This window comes from Dipteris shenzhenensis, chromosome 10, assembly GCF_047967505.1.
Source record: "Dipteris shenzhenensis isolate YYH24624 ecotype China chromosome 10, Dip_SZ_1.0, whole genome shotgun sequence".
Taxonomy (NCBI): domain Eukaryota; kingdom Viridiplantae; phylum Streptophyta; class Polypodiopsida; order Gleicheniales; family Dipteridaceae; genus Dipteris; species Dipteris shenzhenensis.
In genome coordinates, this window is record NC_141605.1 from 1,851,879 (window position 1) to 1,865,918 (window position 14,040).

General features: G+C 42.6%; 2 protein-coding genes across 6 annotated transcripts in view; both read right to left on the reverse strand.

Annotated features, from left to right (window-relative positions):
- The window catches only part of LOC147897250 (Nucleic acid-binding, OB-fold-like protein), a 174,810-nt gene that overhangs the window by 40,446 nt on the left and 120,324 nt on the right, over positions 1 to 14,040 (reverse strand). The gene's annotated exons all lie outside the window — the stretch shown is intronic.
- Positions 1 to 14,040, reverse strand: part of LOC147897252 (flowering time control protein FCA-like) — a 139,337-nt gene that overhangs the window by 10,569 nt on the left and 114,728 nt on the right. For all 5 annotated transcript variants that reach the window (XM_087380712.1, XM_087380709.1, XM_087380708.1 and 2 more), the window contains 3 exons: positions 11,795 to 11,839; positions 11,545 to 11,685; positions 11,161 to 11,391 (listed from right to left, as the gene is read on the reverse strand). In XM_087380712.1, coding sequence (XP_087236838.1) covers positions 11,161 to 11,391; positions 11,545 to 11,685; positions 11,795 to 11,839 — 417 coding nt within the window. The remainder of the gene's footprint in view (positions 1 to 11,160; positions 11,392 to 11,544; positions 11,686 to 11,794; positions 11,840 to 14,040) is intronic.

The following is a 14,040-nucleotide window of genomic DNA, read 5'->3' on the forward strand; positions in this document are numbered from 1 at the left end:
TAAGACTGAGCATGAGTCTCTATGGACATGTATGTAGACCAACATGTGGGATTTATGTTGTCTTGGTAATATTCCAGCTTTACCCTCTTTTCGCTTGTCAACCTGTGATTCCGCAAAATGCTCAGTAAAGATAGTTGAAACTCTTGCATGTTGACCTTTTCAGGCGGCATGATCAAATATGCTTCCACTTTCCATCTGCTGAACCATTTTCTTATGTCGGTTGCCCATCCTGTGCAGATGACCTTACTTTTGTAGTTCTTTTGAAGCTTTGTGCTGGCATTCCATGCTTTATGAGGCAGCCTATCAAGTTGCATTTGCTGCACCTCTATTAGGTATTGCATAACTCTGATCAATGCATGAAATTCAATTGGTCTTCTTCCCGTTTCCAACAGAAGTATTGAGTATGGAGTAGTGGGTTTGACACCAAGGTGTCTCCTTAGGAAAGCTTTTTGCATTTTCTCAATATCATTCCATGTAGAGGCTGAAATGCTACCCGAAGGCAGCCCGACAAGACCTGCATGAGAGACTACGATATGGATGAGATCTGAAAGTCCGGGTGGCAAGGTTTGGGAAGGGCGAATTTGGAGCCTCTGAGGTAAGGGCTCTCTCCGATTTTTTTGGTCTCTGGACAGGGAACAGAACAAGGTGTCCTAACGGGGTGACCCCCCTTTCCCCTTTGGACGGGGTTTCCTAACGGGGTTAAACCACACCCCTCCCCTAGACTCTTAAAACCCTTAAACCGTGAGGAAAAGAGATCCCCCCCCGTTCTCCCCAACGGAAAGTCGGATTGGAACAATATTTCAAGGGGGTGATCCACCCATGAAGTAACCCCTATAACGGTATCTAGAGCACCAATCCGCTCAAAACAAGTAGCCCAAACGGAGTGTACCAGTTTACAGCACAAAAACAAGGAAGAAAGACTAAAGAGAAGGAAGAAGAGGTCATTTGAGTCGGATAAGTACCACCAACTCTACAACACTCGACTTTTGTTGTAGAATAAACCCCTTTTCTGACTTACAGCAAGTCATTTTTCCTCTTGTATTACTAAAAGGAAAGAATGGAAGGAGAAGGGATATTTAATAATGAACTTGTCATTTTTCCTCCACTACCAAAAGGAGATAGGGAGAGAACACCATCACCTCCTCCTGAAGAGGATAATGTAGATGAGAGTTATTATGATAACCCACGTATACAATTAGCTTCATCTCTCCTTCAAGAATCTCTTGATAGGGATGTTAGAATTATTGTTATAATTTAGCAGTGACCAATGTAATGTGATAAGCACTTTTCCCTCATTTTAGATCTTTTTTCCCCTAACCACAATTAGTTCACTAACTACGGTTAGTGAAGGATAAGGTTTTGTCACTTAGACAAAACCTATCCCACTCTTCAATTGTATTACACTCTTCTATTGCAACTATTGCTTTCAGCTCTCACTCTCCTACTCTCTTGCTCACTTGCTCACACACTCTGCTCTCTCTCCCTTAGTACTCACATTTGGTATCAAAGCAGCAAGACCCTGCTCTTAGCTTCCTTGCCCGCAAGCTCCCGCTCCCGCTCCCGCAAGCTCCCTGCCCAACCACCCTGCTCCCTGCTCTGACTGTCCGTACAGTCATGCGCTGACTGTCCGTACAACTTCTATACGGATTTTTGGAGATTACTGTCGTGTCGTACCATCCTTTACTGCGCCGTACTACCTATTCCGTATGTACCTGCGCCATACTACCCATTCCGTATAGACATGCGCCGTACTGAAGTTCCTACGCAATACTTATCCGTACATTCGCCGTACAACCGTCACGGCATACGGATTTCGTACAGCTGACTGTACTCTTCGTACAGGTTGATCTGCGCCAGCTTCAGCAAAGAGTACGAGCTCTTCTTGTCTGCCGTACATCACACGTGGGTGTTTTTGAGTTGAGTGGGCATTGCAAAGGACATTGGTTTTGTTGCAGGTATCTCTGTTTGCATCTCTGTTTGCAGAGAAATTGGGACTTCTGAATCAATTGCAGACACATTACAATTTTGGGGCTTTTGTAAAATTTTTGGCACACATCACAAGCAAATTGCAAAGATTGGCCAAGAAATTGGGGCTTTTACAGGAGATTCACTATTTGGGTGAAATTTGGCTCAATTTCAACTCGCAATTTGGGGCTTTTAGTTTTGCACTGCAATTTCTTGCATTTTTGAAGCTTTTAGACCATTTTCCCTTTCTGGTTGCAATTTCAAGCCACAAATTGGGGCTTTTGTGTTGGGAGAGCAATTTTGCAAGTTTCAGTTCACACTGCCTTTCTGTTAAGTGTTTTGAGACACTAAATACATGGTATTTTGATAGCGGTGCCTCAAAGCATATCACTTCCAGGAAGTGTCTTTTCACATCTCTGCATCCACCTCCCATTGGTAAAAAGGTCACATGTGCCAACAACTCCTCCTATTCAGTTCGTGGTATAGGAGAAGTTGAACTTACAGCCATTGATGGCTCAACATTCAAAATTTCTGATGTCTTGTATGTGCCTGGCATCACAAAAAATCTACTTTCAGCGTCCACTCTTAACAGAGCTGGATTTCAGGTCATTTTTTAAGATGACAAGTGTGCAGTCCATGACAGAGAGAATGACTATGCCTTGAGATTGTCTGGCACTTTGTTACGTCGTCTTTTTCAACTTGACATGTATGAGAAAAGACCAGCACATGCTCTTGCAGTTTCCACTCCTACTGCTGCTATGCAGAATGCGGAGTTATGGCATGCCAGATATGGACACATGCATTATGGCAGCTTGATGACACTTCAAGAACATGCTATGGTTGATGCATTGCCTCCTCTTGAAACACCTCCTCCACATGCCTGTGAAGGGTGCATTCTTGGTAAAATGCACACATTTCCTTTCAAGAAGGATGGATCAGTAAAAGTTGTTCGAAAATCACAACTTATTCATAGTGATGTCTATGGTCCCATGAGGACTCCATCATTGGGTGGTCATCTTTACTTTATCACTTTTATAGATGACTACTCCAACTACACTTGGGTTTATGGGCTGAAACGCAAATTAGAAGTGTTTATGGTTTTCAAACACTTTGCAGCCATGGTTGAGAATGAATCGGGACTGAAGATACATACATTACGCACAGATAGAGGAGAGAGTATTTGTCTACAGATTTTGATGCATTTTTGAAAGACAAGGGCATTGCACATCAGCTTACAGTGAGGCTAACCCCTCAACAAAATGGCAAAGCTGAGAGGAAAAATCGTACTCTTATGGAGATGGATAGATGCATGCTAAAAAGCAAAAAATTGCCTCACAAATTTTGGCTTGAAGGTCTCATGTGTGCCAATTATGTTTAGAATCGGGATCCCAAAAAAGCTTTGAAGACCAAGACTCCCTGTGAAGTTTGGAAAGGGAAAAAGCCTTCTGTGGATAATTTTCGTGTTTTTGGATGCCTTGCATATGCTCATGTGCCCGTTGAGTTTCGGCATAAGTTGTCTGATAAGGCAATCAAATGCATTTTTGTTGGGTACAGTACAGAGAGCAAGGGCTACCGTCTCTACGATCCTGTCACACGCAAGATTATTGTCAGTAGAGATGTTATATTTTCAGAAAATTCAGCTCACACTCAAGCTGAATTTGATATGCCTACTTCTTCCGATGATGTCTTTGAGGGATTACTACCCATTGCCTTGGATTCCCCTCCTGATATATATACCTTTGTAAGACTAGAATTAGTCCAATCATACAAATTTAGAATTTTTTGTTGTTCTAAAGATCAAAAATCTACAAAGAAAATAAAAGAGAAAATGAAAGAGAAGAAAAAAGAGGTAAACAAAAACTTTTATGAAAAGCAAAAGGAAGACATACTTAGCAAGCAAAGCAACACTTATGTCGTCATCAGTGCCCAAGCATAAGCAGCTATACTGGGTTTCTAAAGACCCGCGGAGTCTCTTGGGCAAACCCAGTGCTTGCTAAAATACGTCAAATAAACAAAAGAGAATGAAAACAAGAAATAAAGAAGAAACGAAGCAGGTGACTTAAGCAAAAATAAACAAGCAAGTCAAGAAACAAAAACTTCCAAAAAACTAGAATCTCTCTCTCTCTCTCTCTCTCTTATTTAAAACATAAAAAGTTAAAAGGCACTTTACACTTATGTCTCGTTTCTGCAAAGAGGCAAAAATACATTTCTAACTTAGAAAGCACAAGTATACTCAAACAAACTCTCTTTTGAGACTAAAAGAAAAACGGGCTATTCAGCTCCCCGCTTTTTGTTTTCAGCTTAAGTTCAATCATTCTAAACAAACCTAAGGCCGAAACACCATAGATAAAAGACTTCATATCTAAGAATGTGTGAACTTTTTTCATTATTTTCCTTGGATTATACCTCTTGTGTAATAGTAAAGTGATCAAATTACTACAATGAGTGATAAAAGACTCCTTAGTTGTACAAAGGCGGGAAAATCTATGGAATTGGGAAGAAATGACTCCATATTTTGCCAAATCAGAAATGTTTGAGTCAATGTGAGGCATTTTTATAATGTGTAAACCACTATATTCAGATTGTTCACGTTTATCGTATATATCAACCTCTAATCCTATGGTAGATTGAGAAAGTCTAAGATCTAAGAAAACACAAGAATCCCCTTTTGAAGTGCAGTTCAGTTCACAAGAGTCACGAGGATAGATTCCTTCTCCAAAAGCTCTAGCGTCTTTGTACATAAAGTCTTGAAAGTTAGGAACATCTGGTACAAATAAATCATCTATAAAACGCCTAACTTGACTAAGCTTATGTAAAATGATAGGGCAGGTATTGATAGAAATAAGACGTTGCATAAACTCAAATTCATAAGTGAAAAGATAAAAGTTTGCTAAAAAGACGGCACAATTAGTGCCCATGGGGATTCCTATAACTTGTTGAAACAAAGAATCACCTATTGTGATGTAAAGATTATCTAAAAGAAAATCTATCCAAGAGTAAACATCTTCTACACTTACTACCTTTGTGTATCTTTTCTTTTTAGAACCTATGTCATGATCTTTATTTTTTAGCCACAAAAAGTCAAAGCATAAGGCTGTTTTCTCAACTTTTAGCACTTTGCATCTATCTTTGTCAAATCTCAGCTTGAAAACTTCAGCCACTAGCTTTTTAATTCTAAACTTCACGTCTTCCAGCTCAATCTTTGTGTAAAGCGTCGTAAAATCATAGGTTTGAAGGAGAATAGGAGACTCTTTTTCCTGAATGCTTCGAGAGGAATTAAAAAATTTTACAACAGGAATCACTCCTACAGAGTCATTTAAAATCCACCTTGAGTTCGAGGGGACATCTGCCTCTTTTAATAAGTCCCTCCAAAGTTCATGGACACTAGGCAACATGGCTTTGAAGCAGTAGCTTAGCCATTTAGAGATATTCGTCAAAGTAGTCTCACAAGCAGCTGCAATAAATCTTGGCTTTTTTGGAGTTTTGTGAAACTTCCAAGCAGCACAAAGAAAAGGTATGCTTGGATTGCAAACAAACCCAGAAGACTTGCAAAAACTCTGATGTTTTGAGATCAAATCCTTTTGAGAAACTAAGGCGGGGGCGTAAGTTTTGGCAGACGAGTTCCCTCCTGATATATATGATGCAAATCACAATTTACAGATACCTCCACATGCTCCGATTCAGCCACAGGATGTCTTACCACCTCGAGTAGTGGAAGAGGTTGTTCAGCAAGAAATTGCAGATATACATGCAGCAAAAACAGTTCCAAATTGGCTGTTACAAACTCCAGAATGACCACCATCCGGTTAGTTATAGCCGTGGCTGCAAATTCTGAATGGAATGTTTATCAGTTGGACATTAAAACAGCTTTCCTTAATGGAGACTTGTTGGAAGAGGTTTATGTCAAACAACCTCCGGGCTTTAAAATTTCAGGAAATGCACTTCAGGTATGCAAGCTGAATAAAGCTTTGTATGGGCTGAAACAAGCCCCACGTGCATGGTATGCCAAAATTCATGCCTTTCTGACCAGCAAGGAGCTGCACAATAGTCCAACTGAGAGCACCCTCTACATCAAGAAGGATGGGGGGGATATTTTAGTCATCATTCTTTATGTAGATGACTTACTCTTACAGGGTCAAATGAGGATAATATTGCAGATGTTAAAGCTGAATTGCAGACCACTTTTGACATGTCAGATTTGGGGCTGCTACACTTTTATTTGGGGATCCAGTTCACTGTGTCTCAATCCAAGTACGTGCAGAAACTCTTGGACAGATTCAACATGCAGTATTGTAAGCCCATAGCTACTCCCATGGAGCCGGGGCTGAAGCTTACAATGCATGATGCAGGTGAATCAATTGATGTCACACTCTATAGTCAGGCTGTTGGATGCCTCATTTATCTCTGCAATACACGACCTGATATTCAGTTTGCAATTTCTCAGGGGAGCAGGTATATGCACAGCCCATAGACTATGCATTGGCAGGCTGTAAAACACATCTTCCGTTACTTGCAAGGTACAAAGTCTTTTGGCTTGATGTTTCCCAGGGGGAGTGACTTGCAGATGCATGCCAACAGTGACTCAGATTGGGCTAGAGACTATGACACTAGGCAGTCCAGAAGTGACAATTGTTTCTTTTTGGGCAAAGCTTGTATTTCTTGGTTGAGCAAGAAACAGTCTACAGTGGCTACCTCCTCATTTGAAGCTGAGTACAGGGCAGCTTTCACAGCGACAGTTGAATGTGTTTGGCTGCGTCGTTTATTTGCTGATCTTCATCTTTCATTGGAGGGTCCTTCTCCAATTCTCACTAATAGTCAGAGTGCTATTGCAGTGGCAAAGAATCCTGTGTTTCATGCTCGCACGAAGCACATTGAGGTTCACTATCACTACGTCGGAGAGAAGTTGCATGCAGGAGAGATCAGTATTATGTGTCAACACATGACAATGTTGCAGACATTTTCACCAAAGCACTTCCACGTGAAAAGTTTGAGGCAATTCGCAGTGCCCTGAACTTATCTCCTTTTGGTGATTGATCATTTCCTTGTACATGACATTGGCACTGCAGGGGGGTGTTAGAATTATTGTTATAATTTAGCAGTGACCAATGTAATGTAATAAGTAGGTTAGGGGCACTTTTCCCTCATTTTAGAGGTTTTTCCCCCAAACCACAGTTAGTTCACTAACTACAGTTAGTGTAGGATAAGGTTTTGTCACTTAGACAAAACCTATCCCACTCTTCAGTTGTATTACACTCTTCTATTGCAACTATTGCTTTCAGCTCTCACTCTCCTACTCTCTTGCTCTCTTGCTCACACACTCTGCTCTCTCTCCCTTAGTACTCACAAGGGAGTTTTCATTTAGAAACAAAGGAAGAAATGAGTCCATCCAAGAGCAAGGCGCTGAGTTTACACCTTTAACTCAAAATACCATACACATGGATTATAATCCAAGTGCAAGAGGGAGAGAGGAGTCCCCCCGTTGATAAGCTAGTTTCTCAGCTTAGCCATATGATTGAACAGTCCATTATGACAAAATTTGGGACTAAGAGAGTGGTGAATTTTGGAGATGAAGATTTAAGTACCTCCTCAAAGAGAGCTAAATTCCAACCCCGAGAGAGAATAGAATTCCCAAAGTATGATGGAGCAAGAGAGGCGGATAAAATCCTCAATTGGATTCGCCATTTTGAGCTATATTTTGTCCATCAAGATAGGACTGACCACGAGAAGCTTGCTCTTGCCACACTCCATCTACAGAAGGATGCTTTGATGTAGTGGTCCTTATCACAAACGGGAAAAGAACCTATTCTTCAATGGTCCAAATTCGTAGAGCAACTTAAGGCCACATTCATGCGTCCGAGGCATGAAGAAGAATTGACATTCCGCTGAGAAAGGTTCAAGCAATTCGATAACGAGAGTAACGCTGAATTTACAGCTAGGTTATGGATACTCTCCTTAGAGTTAGTTGAGAAGAGCGAGGATGATAGAGGGAAGTAGTAGTTAGCAACCCTAACCTCGAAAGTGAGGTATGAGGTTGAAATGTTCAACCCAACCACCTTGAAAGACCTCACTAAATTGGCTGGATTACTAAGAGGAAATTGAATCCTCAGAAGCCTTTCAACAAAGGAAAAGAGAAAGCTATTGTACAAAATGTTAACAGCCAATCACGTCCTGGATGGATACCATTTCCTTCCTTGTCTAACGATGAGAAGAAAAAGCTAATTAAGGAGGGTAAATGTTTCGGATGTAAGAAACATAAGCTAGGGCATCTATGGCATAAATGTCCTACTCTATTAGCCAAAATTGCCAAAACCAATTCTGTAAAAGGAAAAGGCAAAGCATCCAAGCAAGAGGGTGAGACTTCTACCTCCTGATCCCAAGACTTTACGGTGAACATAGAACCAAGAGTAAATGCTATCCATTCAGCCAACACTGGTGTATGGATGTGCGAACTGAATAGAGAGTAGGCATATTCATTGTAGAGTATGGACAAAGAATATATTTTTTTTTCCTCCGTGTAGAGCGTCTGATAGGATGAATAGGGCTGAAATACAAGAGTTGGAAAAAGAGATTGAAGGTCTATAGTTTCTATAGACTTAGTAGTTCTTCATTGCAAAATCAACTATGGCCAAGGTCTACCTAGTTCAATAACACGTTTGGGTGAGAGAAACTATTTTGAATACTGACCAGTTTGTTGAGAATATTTCAGCTTATCGAGTAGGTTACTATAAAAAGATTTCAGCAGCTTCGTATCCAGAGAAGGATACTAAGCATTTAGAGATACTGAAGAGACACTGCAGTGGTACTCCTACATTTTGAATATTCAGCATCAACAGAAACCAGAACTTGAAGATGAGATTTAAGTTCTGATTCAGAAAAGATCGTGTACTACCATGAGAAGACTATTTGCAGATTATGAAGAGGACATGCAAATGCAGAAGTAAAAGAGAAAAGCGTACGCAAGAGAAAGAGACAAGAGAGGATCCAGAAGAGGACTTCTACCCATTCAAGCAGGAGGGAGTGTCATGACAAGAGAAATCACTAATCCATGGTTAGTAGACATTAAAACACTATTATATATTGTACGCCAATGGTGTAACATGTATTTGTATTTATGATGGACACCGACCGATTTGTTATGGCGGTGGATCATCTCAGTAGATAGGACTATTCAAGCTGGAGCCATTGCTTCAGACGGCATCAAATTTGAACATGTGACATTTATTCTATTAATAAAAATGTGCACACGTGTCTAGGTCCTAGGGGCAATAGGAAGGGAAGGGTGCATTAAGGTGCATTGAATGGTAGATGCATGGGTCATAGGCTAAGGGTAGGTGTAAATGGGAAGATGGAACTTGAGTGATCTCAAGGGACATTAATGAAAGGGTATCATCCTTTCATTGTGAATCTCACGTAGCATTCTCTATTCTCTTTTGCATTCATCCGCCATCTCTCACACACCTTACATGTAGGTCGAATTAGAAACAAGTACTCTCACGAGGGCGCTCTTTCCTTCCTCGCCCTAGGTGTGCTTCCCGCCATGGGGGGGGAGCCTGTGCTCCCACTCCTGATTGCACACTAAAACCTGCATCAAGGGGACACGAATCAGTCCAAGACAATGGGAAAAGCCGAGAAAGAGACGGATAAAGCCAAGAAAGACGACAACAACAACAAACACAACTGAAACTTGAGGATGTGAACACGCACGTCAACCGAATTGGACTCGGGGTTGACAACAAAGCAAAGGTAGGGCCTACCTCAGCCTCAGCTTCAGCCTCTATCTCTACTTCGACTTCAGCCCCCACTTCAGTTTCAGTTCCAACCTCAGCTCCATTCAGCCCATTTGCTTATAAATTAATATATGTCATCCTATTAAGTATATACAATTATGACATTGCAGTTCCTTGCATTATTGATGATCTCTATGATGTGCTCTCTCATACTATTACGGCCTCTGCATTAGGGTACTAACCTTGAGTTACAATCTATTGCTTTTGCAAACAAAGCAAGATCAACAGTCACACTGTCCTCAAGATTGAGCTAGCAAGCTCACCTCCTAGCCTTGGGACCAGTACCTCAAACCACCCCCAAGCCTAGGACTAGCCCACTTGACAGTAAGAACATGTGTCCCATACCACAAGCCCTCATACCGAGGAATGAGGTGTGCTTTCTAACACTGAAAAGGCCTCGGCTGCAGGGTACTAACATTGAGTTCTAATGATTTTGCAACAAAGTAACATTGACAGTTTGATATGTCCTTACGGTTGAGCAAGCAAGCTCACTTCTCAACCATAGGCCAACACCACGAACCACTCCCAAGCCTGAGCTCTAGAACATCATGGGCCTGCTTGACACTAAAAATCTGCATCTCATACCACAGGCCCTCACAACAAGGGATCCTGGATTGAAGAGAGAGAAGTCAAAGAGAAGCTGATCACCATTATGACCACAAACCCCATGGGTGGGCTGGGCTGGCCTCATGAGAAGAACAGACTGAGATGTTGTGACCTAAAGTAAGCTGCAGGTGCATGCCACAAAACCTGTTTTAGTTTCTCCTTCGGGGAAGGAATCCCCTTTCCTTGTATTTATAGTGAATATCTATTTTGTCAAAATCCAGATCATGCCCAAAATGCAGGTTTAAAACAAAACAAACAGTGCAGTTTTTAACCTCATGAAGGAAGCGCCATATTTTATCTTTCTTGAAAAATGATACTTCTTATGAAGGATAAACAAGTTTTAACAGTGTTGGGATCTATCAAGGGAGTAGAGAGCAGAAACGATGAACAAAGCTGAAACGTACTGTAATGCATGAAAACAGAATTTTTGTGACATAAGAGAGATGACTACCATGAATTAAAAGGACACCTGATCTTCCCAGAAAGAAAGTCAGTGGTGCATACTAAAGGAAAACGGTCACTACTTTTAAATAAGCATGGATGAATGTAGACAGAAATCAAATTTTAGTCTTCACTGGGGCTTCTACTCTAGAACAGAAGCAATGCTTGAGAAACGTCTTTTCAATATGTACCTCCAAAGCATAAATAGTGTTGTAAGAGCTTTAAACCACAAACCCTAAATTGGTAATTTTACAATGATATAGAAGCCCTTCACATCGTCCACAGAACATACTAAAAAAAGAACAAGAGTCTTCGTTTGTCTGAGTTCAACAGAAAGGATTTCGATATAGAAGGTACTAACAGGATTTGCAACATTTGACTGATGTTTCACTTGGTGTTGAACTTGTTGCTGTTGCTGTGGCTGCACTTGTGGCTGAGACTGCTGTTGCTGTTGCTGTTGCTGTTGTTGTTGTTGCTGCTGCTGCTGCTGCTGTTGGGGCTGAGGCTGGGGCTGGGGCTGGGGCTGGGGCTGGGGCTGGGGCTGAGGCTGGGGTTGCCGCTCAGCAACTATTAATTCTTGTGGCTTTTCCCACTGAAAAAAATAGATGTCACATCCAGAAAACAAACACAGGCACCAAGTTAAATTTATATAAGAAGTTACAAGAGGCTTGCAGTACACCAAGTTCCATATTCAAAACCCATCCATGAATGTTGAAGGCCCTTCCATGCTCAGCAGGAGCTTTACCTTGCTTTCTGCAGTCGTGCTGTTATAATAATACTTGTAGCCTTCAGGAGAAGTGTGCTCTGACCACACACAAGTAGAAGCAGGTGCAGGTGAAACAGAAGCAACCACCTGTGGCTGCTGCACTGGAGCTGTCCAGGAGGCCTAATGAAGTACAGCATAAGAAAAAAACGCCGACAAAGGTCTATTTAAATTCAACAAAATCAAATCGCATGAAAAGTCACAGATTCACAACCAATAATGCAGAGTATACCTGTTGTAGCGGTGGTTGTACAGCAGGTATTGGCTGGTAGTAAACCTGTAAGGTCAACAACAAGATTGCAAAGGTAGTTTACTAAAACCATTACCATCTGCTGCTAACTAACATATACAGACTGACTAGAGCTAGGATACACAGCAAACCCACAGTTAAATCTCAAAGATGTTTGAAATATGAGATCCTGCTCTTCCCCTTCCCCTCACTCCTCAAGCTGCTGACTTTTCTCCTGCTGCTGTTCCACTACCCCCCCCCCTCCTTCTCTCTTTTCCCAACCATACCTCACTCTCTTTCCCAACCATACCTCTCTTTTCCCAACATACCTCTTTTTCCCAACCAAGCTCAGGAGAGAAAGAAGAAAAGAAGGAAGAGAAGCAAAAACAGGAGCTCAAACAACCACCAAAAGCATGACATCAGCAATCGTTGCAACCGCAGTGGTCTACAGACAGGGAGTATGGCTGTGCAGAAGCTTGCAGAAGCAAAAGCATCAACATCAGCACTAGCCTCAGTGTAGCATCATCATTCTTGGTAGCATCATCACCATCATCGTCATTGGCTACAGCTTCAGCTTTGGTATTGGGTGCAGCATTGGCATTAGCATCAGTGTCGGCCTTGAAATGCCCATTCAGTCCGACCTCCAAAGTACCCCCTTAGGCCCCCTAACAGTACTCCAATTTCTTGTCACCTCTACCCCTTAGCCAGCCATCCTTACCATCTACGAGTCCCGCTTACCTCAGCAATCTCCCAATGTCCCCACAACCCTCTGAATCTTCTGTCATCTGCACCCCCCTGCCCCTCTCCCACTCACTCAGCCCCCCTTCATACCCTATCCATATCAATCACACTGGCCATACCAGATTCCACCCAAAGCCTAGGAGCAGCTCGTCAAGGAGGTTCATTGGCTAAGTGCACAAAAGGTGGAGCAGGAAAGATTCATACATAGACCTGGTCAGGACGAGTTATAGCTCCGCAAGGAGCATGCTGCCATAGGGTCAGCCCCGAGTGTGGCCGCCAGTGGAGACACAAATAGCCACCATGTAGTCTGCCATTGAGGAGACCTGTAGATGGGTGGACGACGTGAAACAGCAGCCCTTCTTAAGCAGCAGCAGAGAGCCAATAAGGCTCTCAACATTAAAGTCTAGGGGATCCCTTGTACCCCCACTATTGCCATCATGATGCGACCAGCTTCAGGGCTTCCACGCTTGGAGTCCTAAAGCACGGGATTGAAGGCGCATTGCACATAGGGCAGGATCCACTTGGGAGTAGCCTCTCATAATCCGATTTAGAGACACTCAAGTCGCCATGTAGCACTACGCAGGCAGAGAGTTTAACGGGACCACCTCCAGATCCACTTGGATGAGGACCTCACACCCTTGAAGGTAAAGGAGAGGCGCACCCTCCTACAACAGCAGGCATAGCGTGCAAGGAGGGAAAGGGGGCAGTAGTTCGAGATGGCTGGCTTCTAATAGGCCCTAAACGGGCATATGGTGATCCCCTTCCATCCAGAAACCTGAACTACACTATTTGGAGCTGTAATGGCACCTTATGGCCAGATCCAAGGCATCTCTATCGAGAGGCATCACACATTCAAGATTTTGTTGGATAGCCGACACAATTCTCAACACGACCTCTTCATGGAAGTTTGTTATTTCCCCCCAGAGACCTCACACTTTGCTAAAGATCTCCATGAGGAGGCCTAGACTCCAGCATGCGCAGCCCTACATCCGGACACCATGAATTTCTCTAGCCATGGGAAAGTCATCCTTCTCGAAGACATCAAGGCACTGCGGTCTTACTCTCCTCTTCAGCTGAGAACCTCCAGTGACACTTGGATGCACTCCATGTCTTCTATGAGACACATCATCTGACGTTCAATCTTGTTAAAACCAAGATTATGATCTTATACACATCTCAGGAAGCCAATGGAGGTCGTCCCATCATACACATATTAAGAGTTCTTTTCTCTAGCAAGATTTTCACGATGGGACCAAGGATGCAGACCCACCCACGCATGGGATAAGATGCACTTGCTAGACTTGAGAGGCAGTGCTTTCACCCTCATTTCTATGATCCCCGAACCAAGTCTCTTCTCTTTGACTACTTGGTAGGTCCAACGGGCATGTATGGCAGTCCTTCTTGCGGACCTAATCTACCAGAACTAGAGTGGGCTCAAGTGGCAAGGCTCCAGGTTCTCTTATTGCCACGGATGATTCGTAGTAAGCCACCAAACCACACCAATTCGT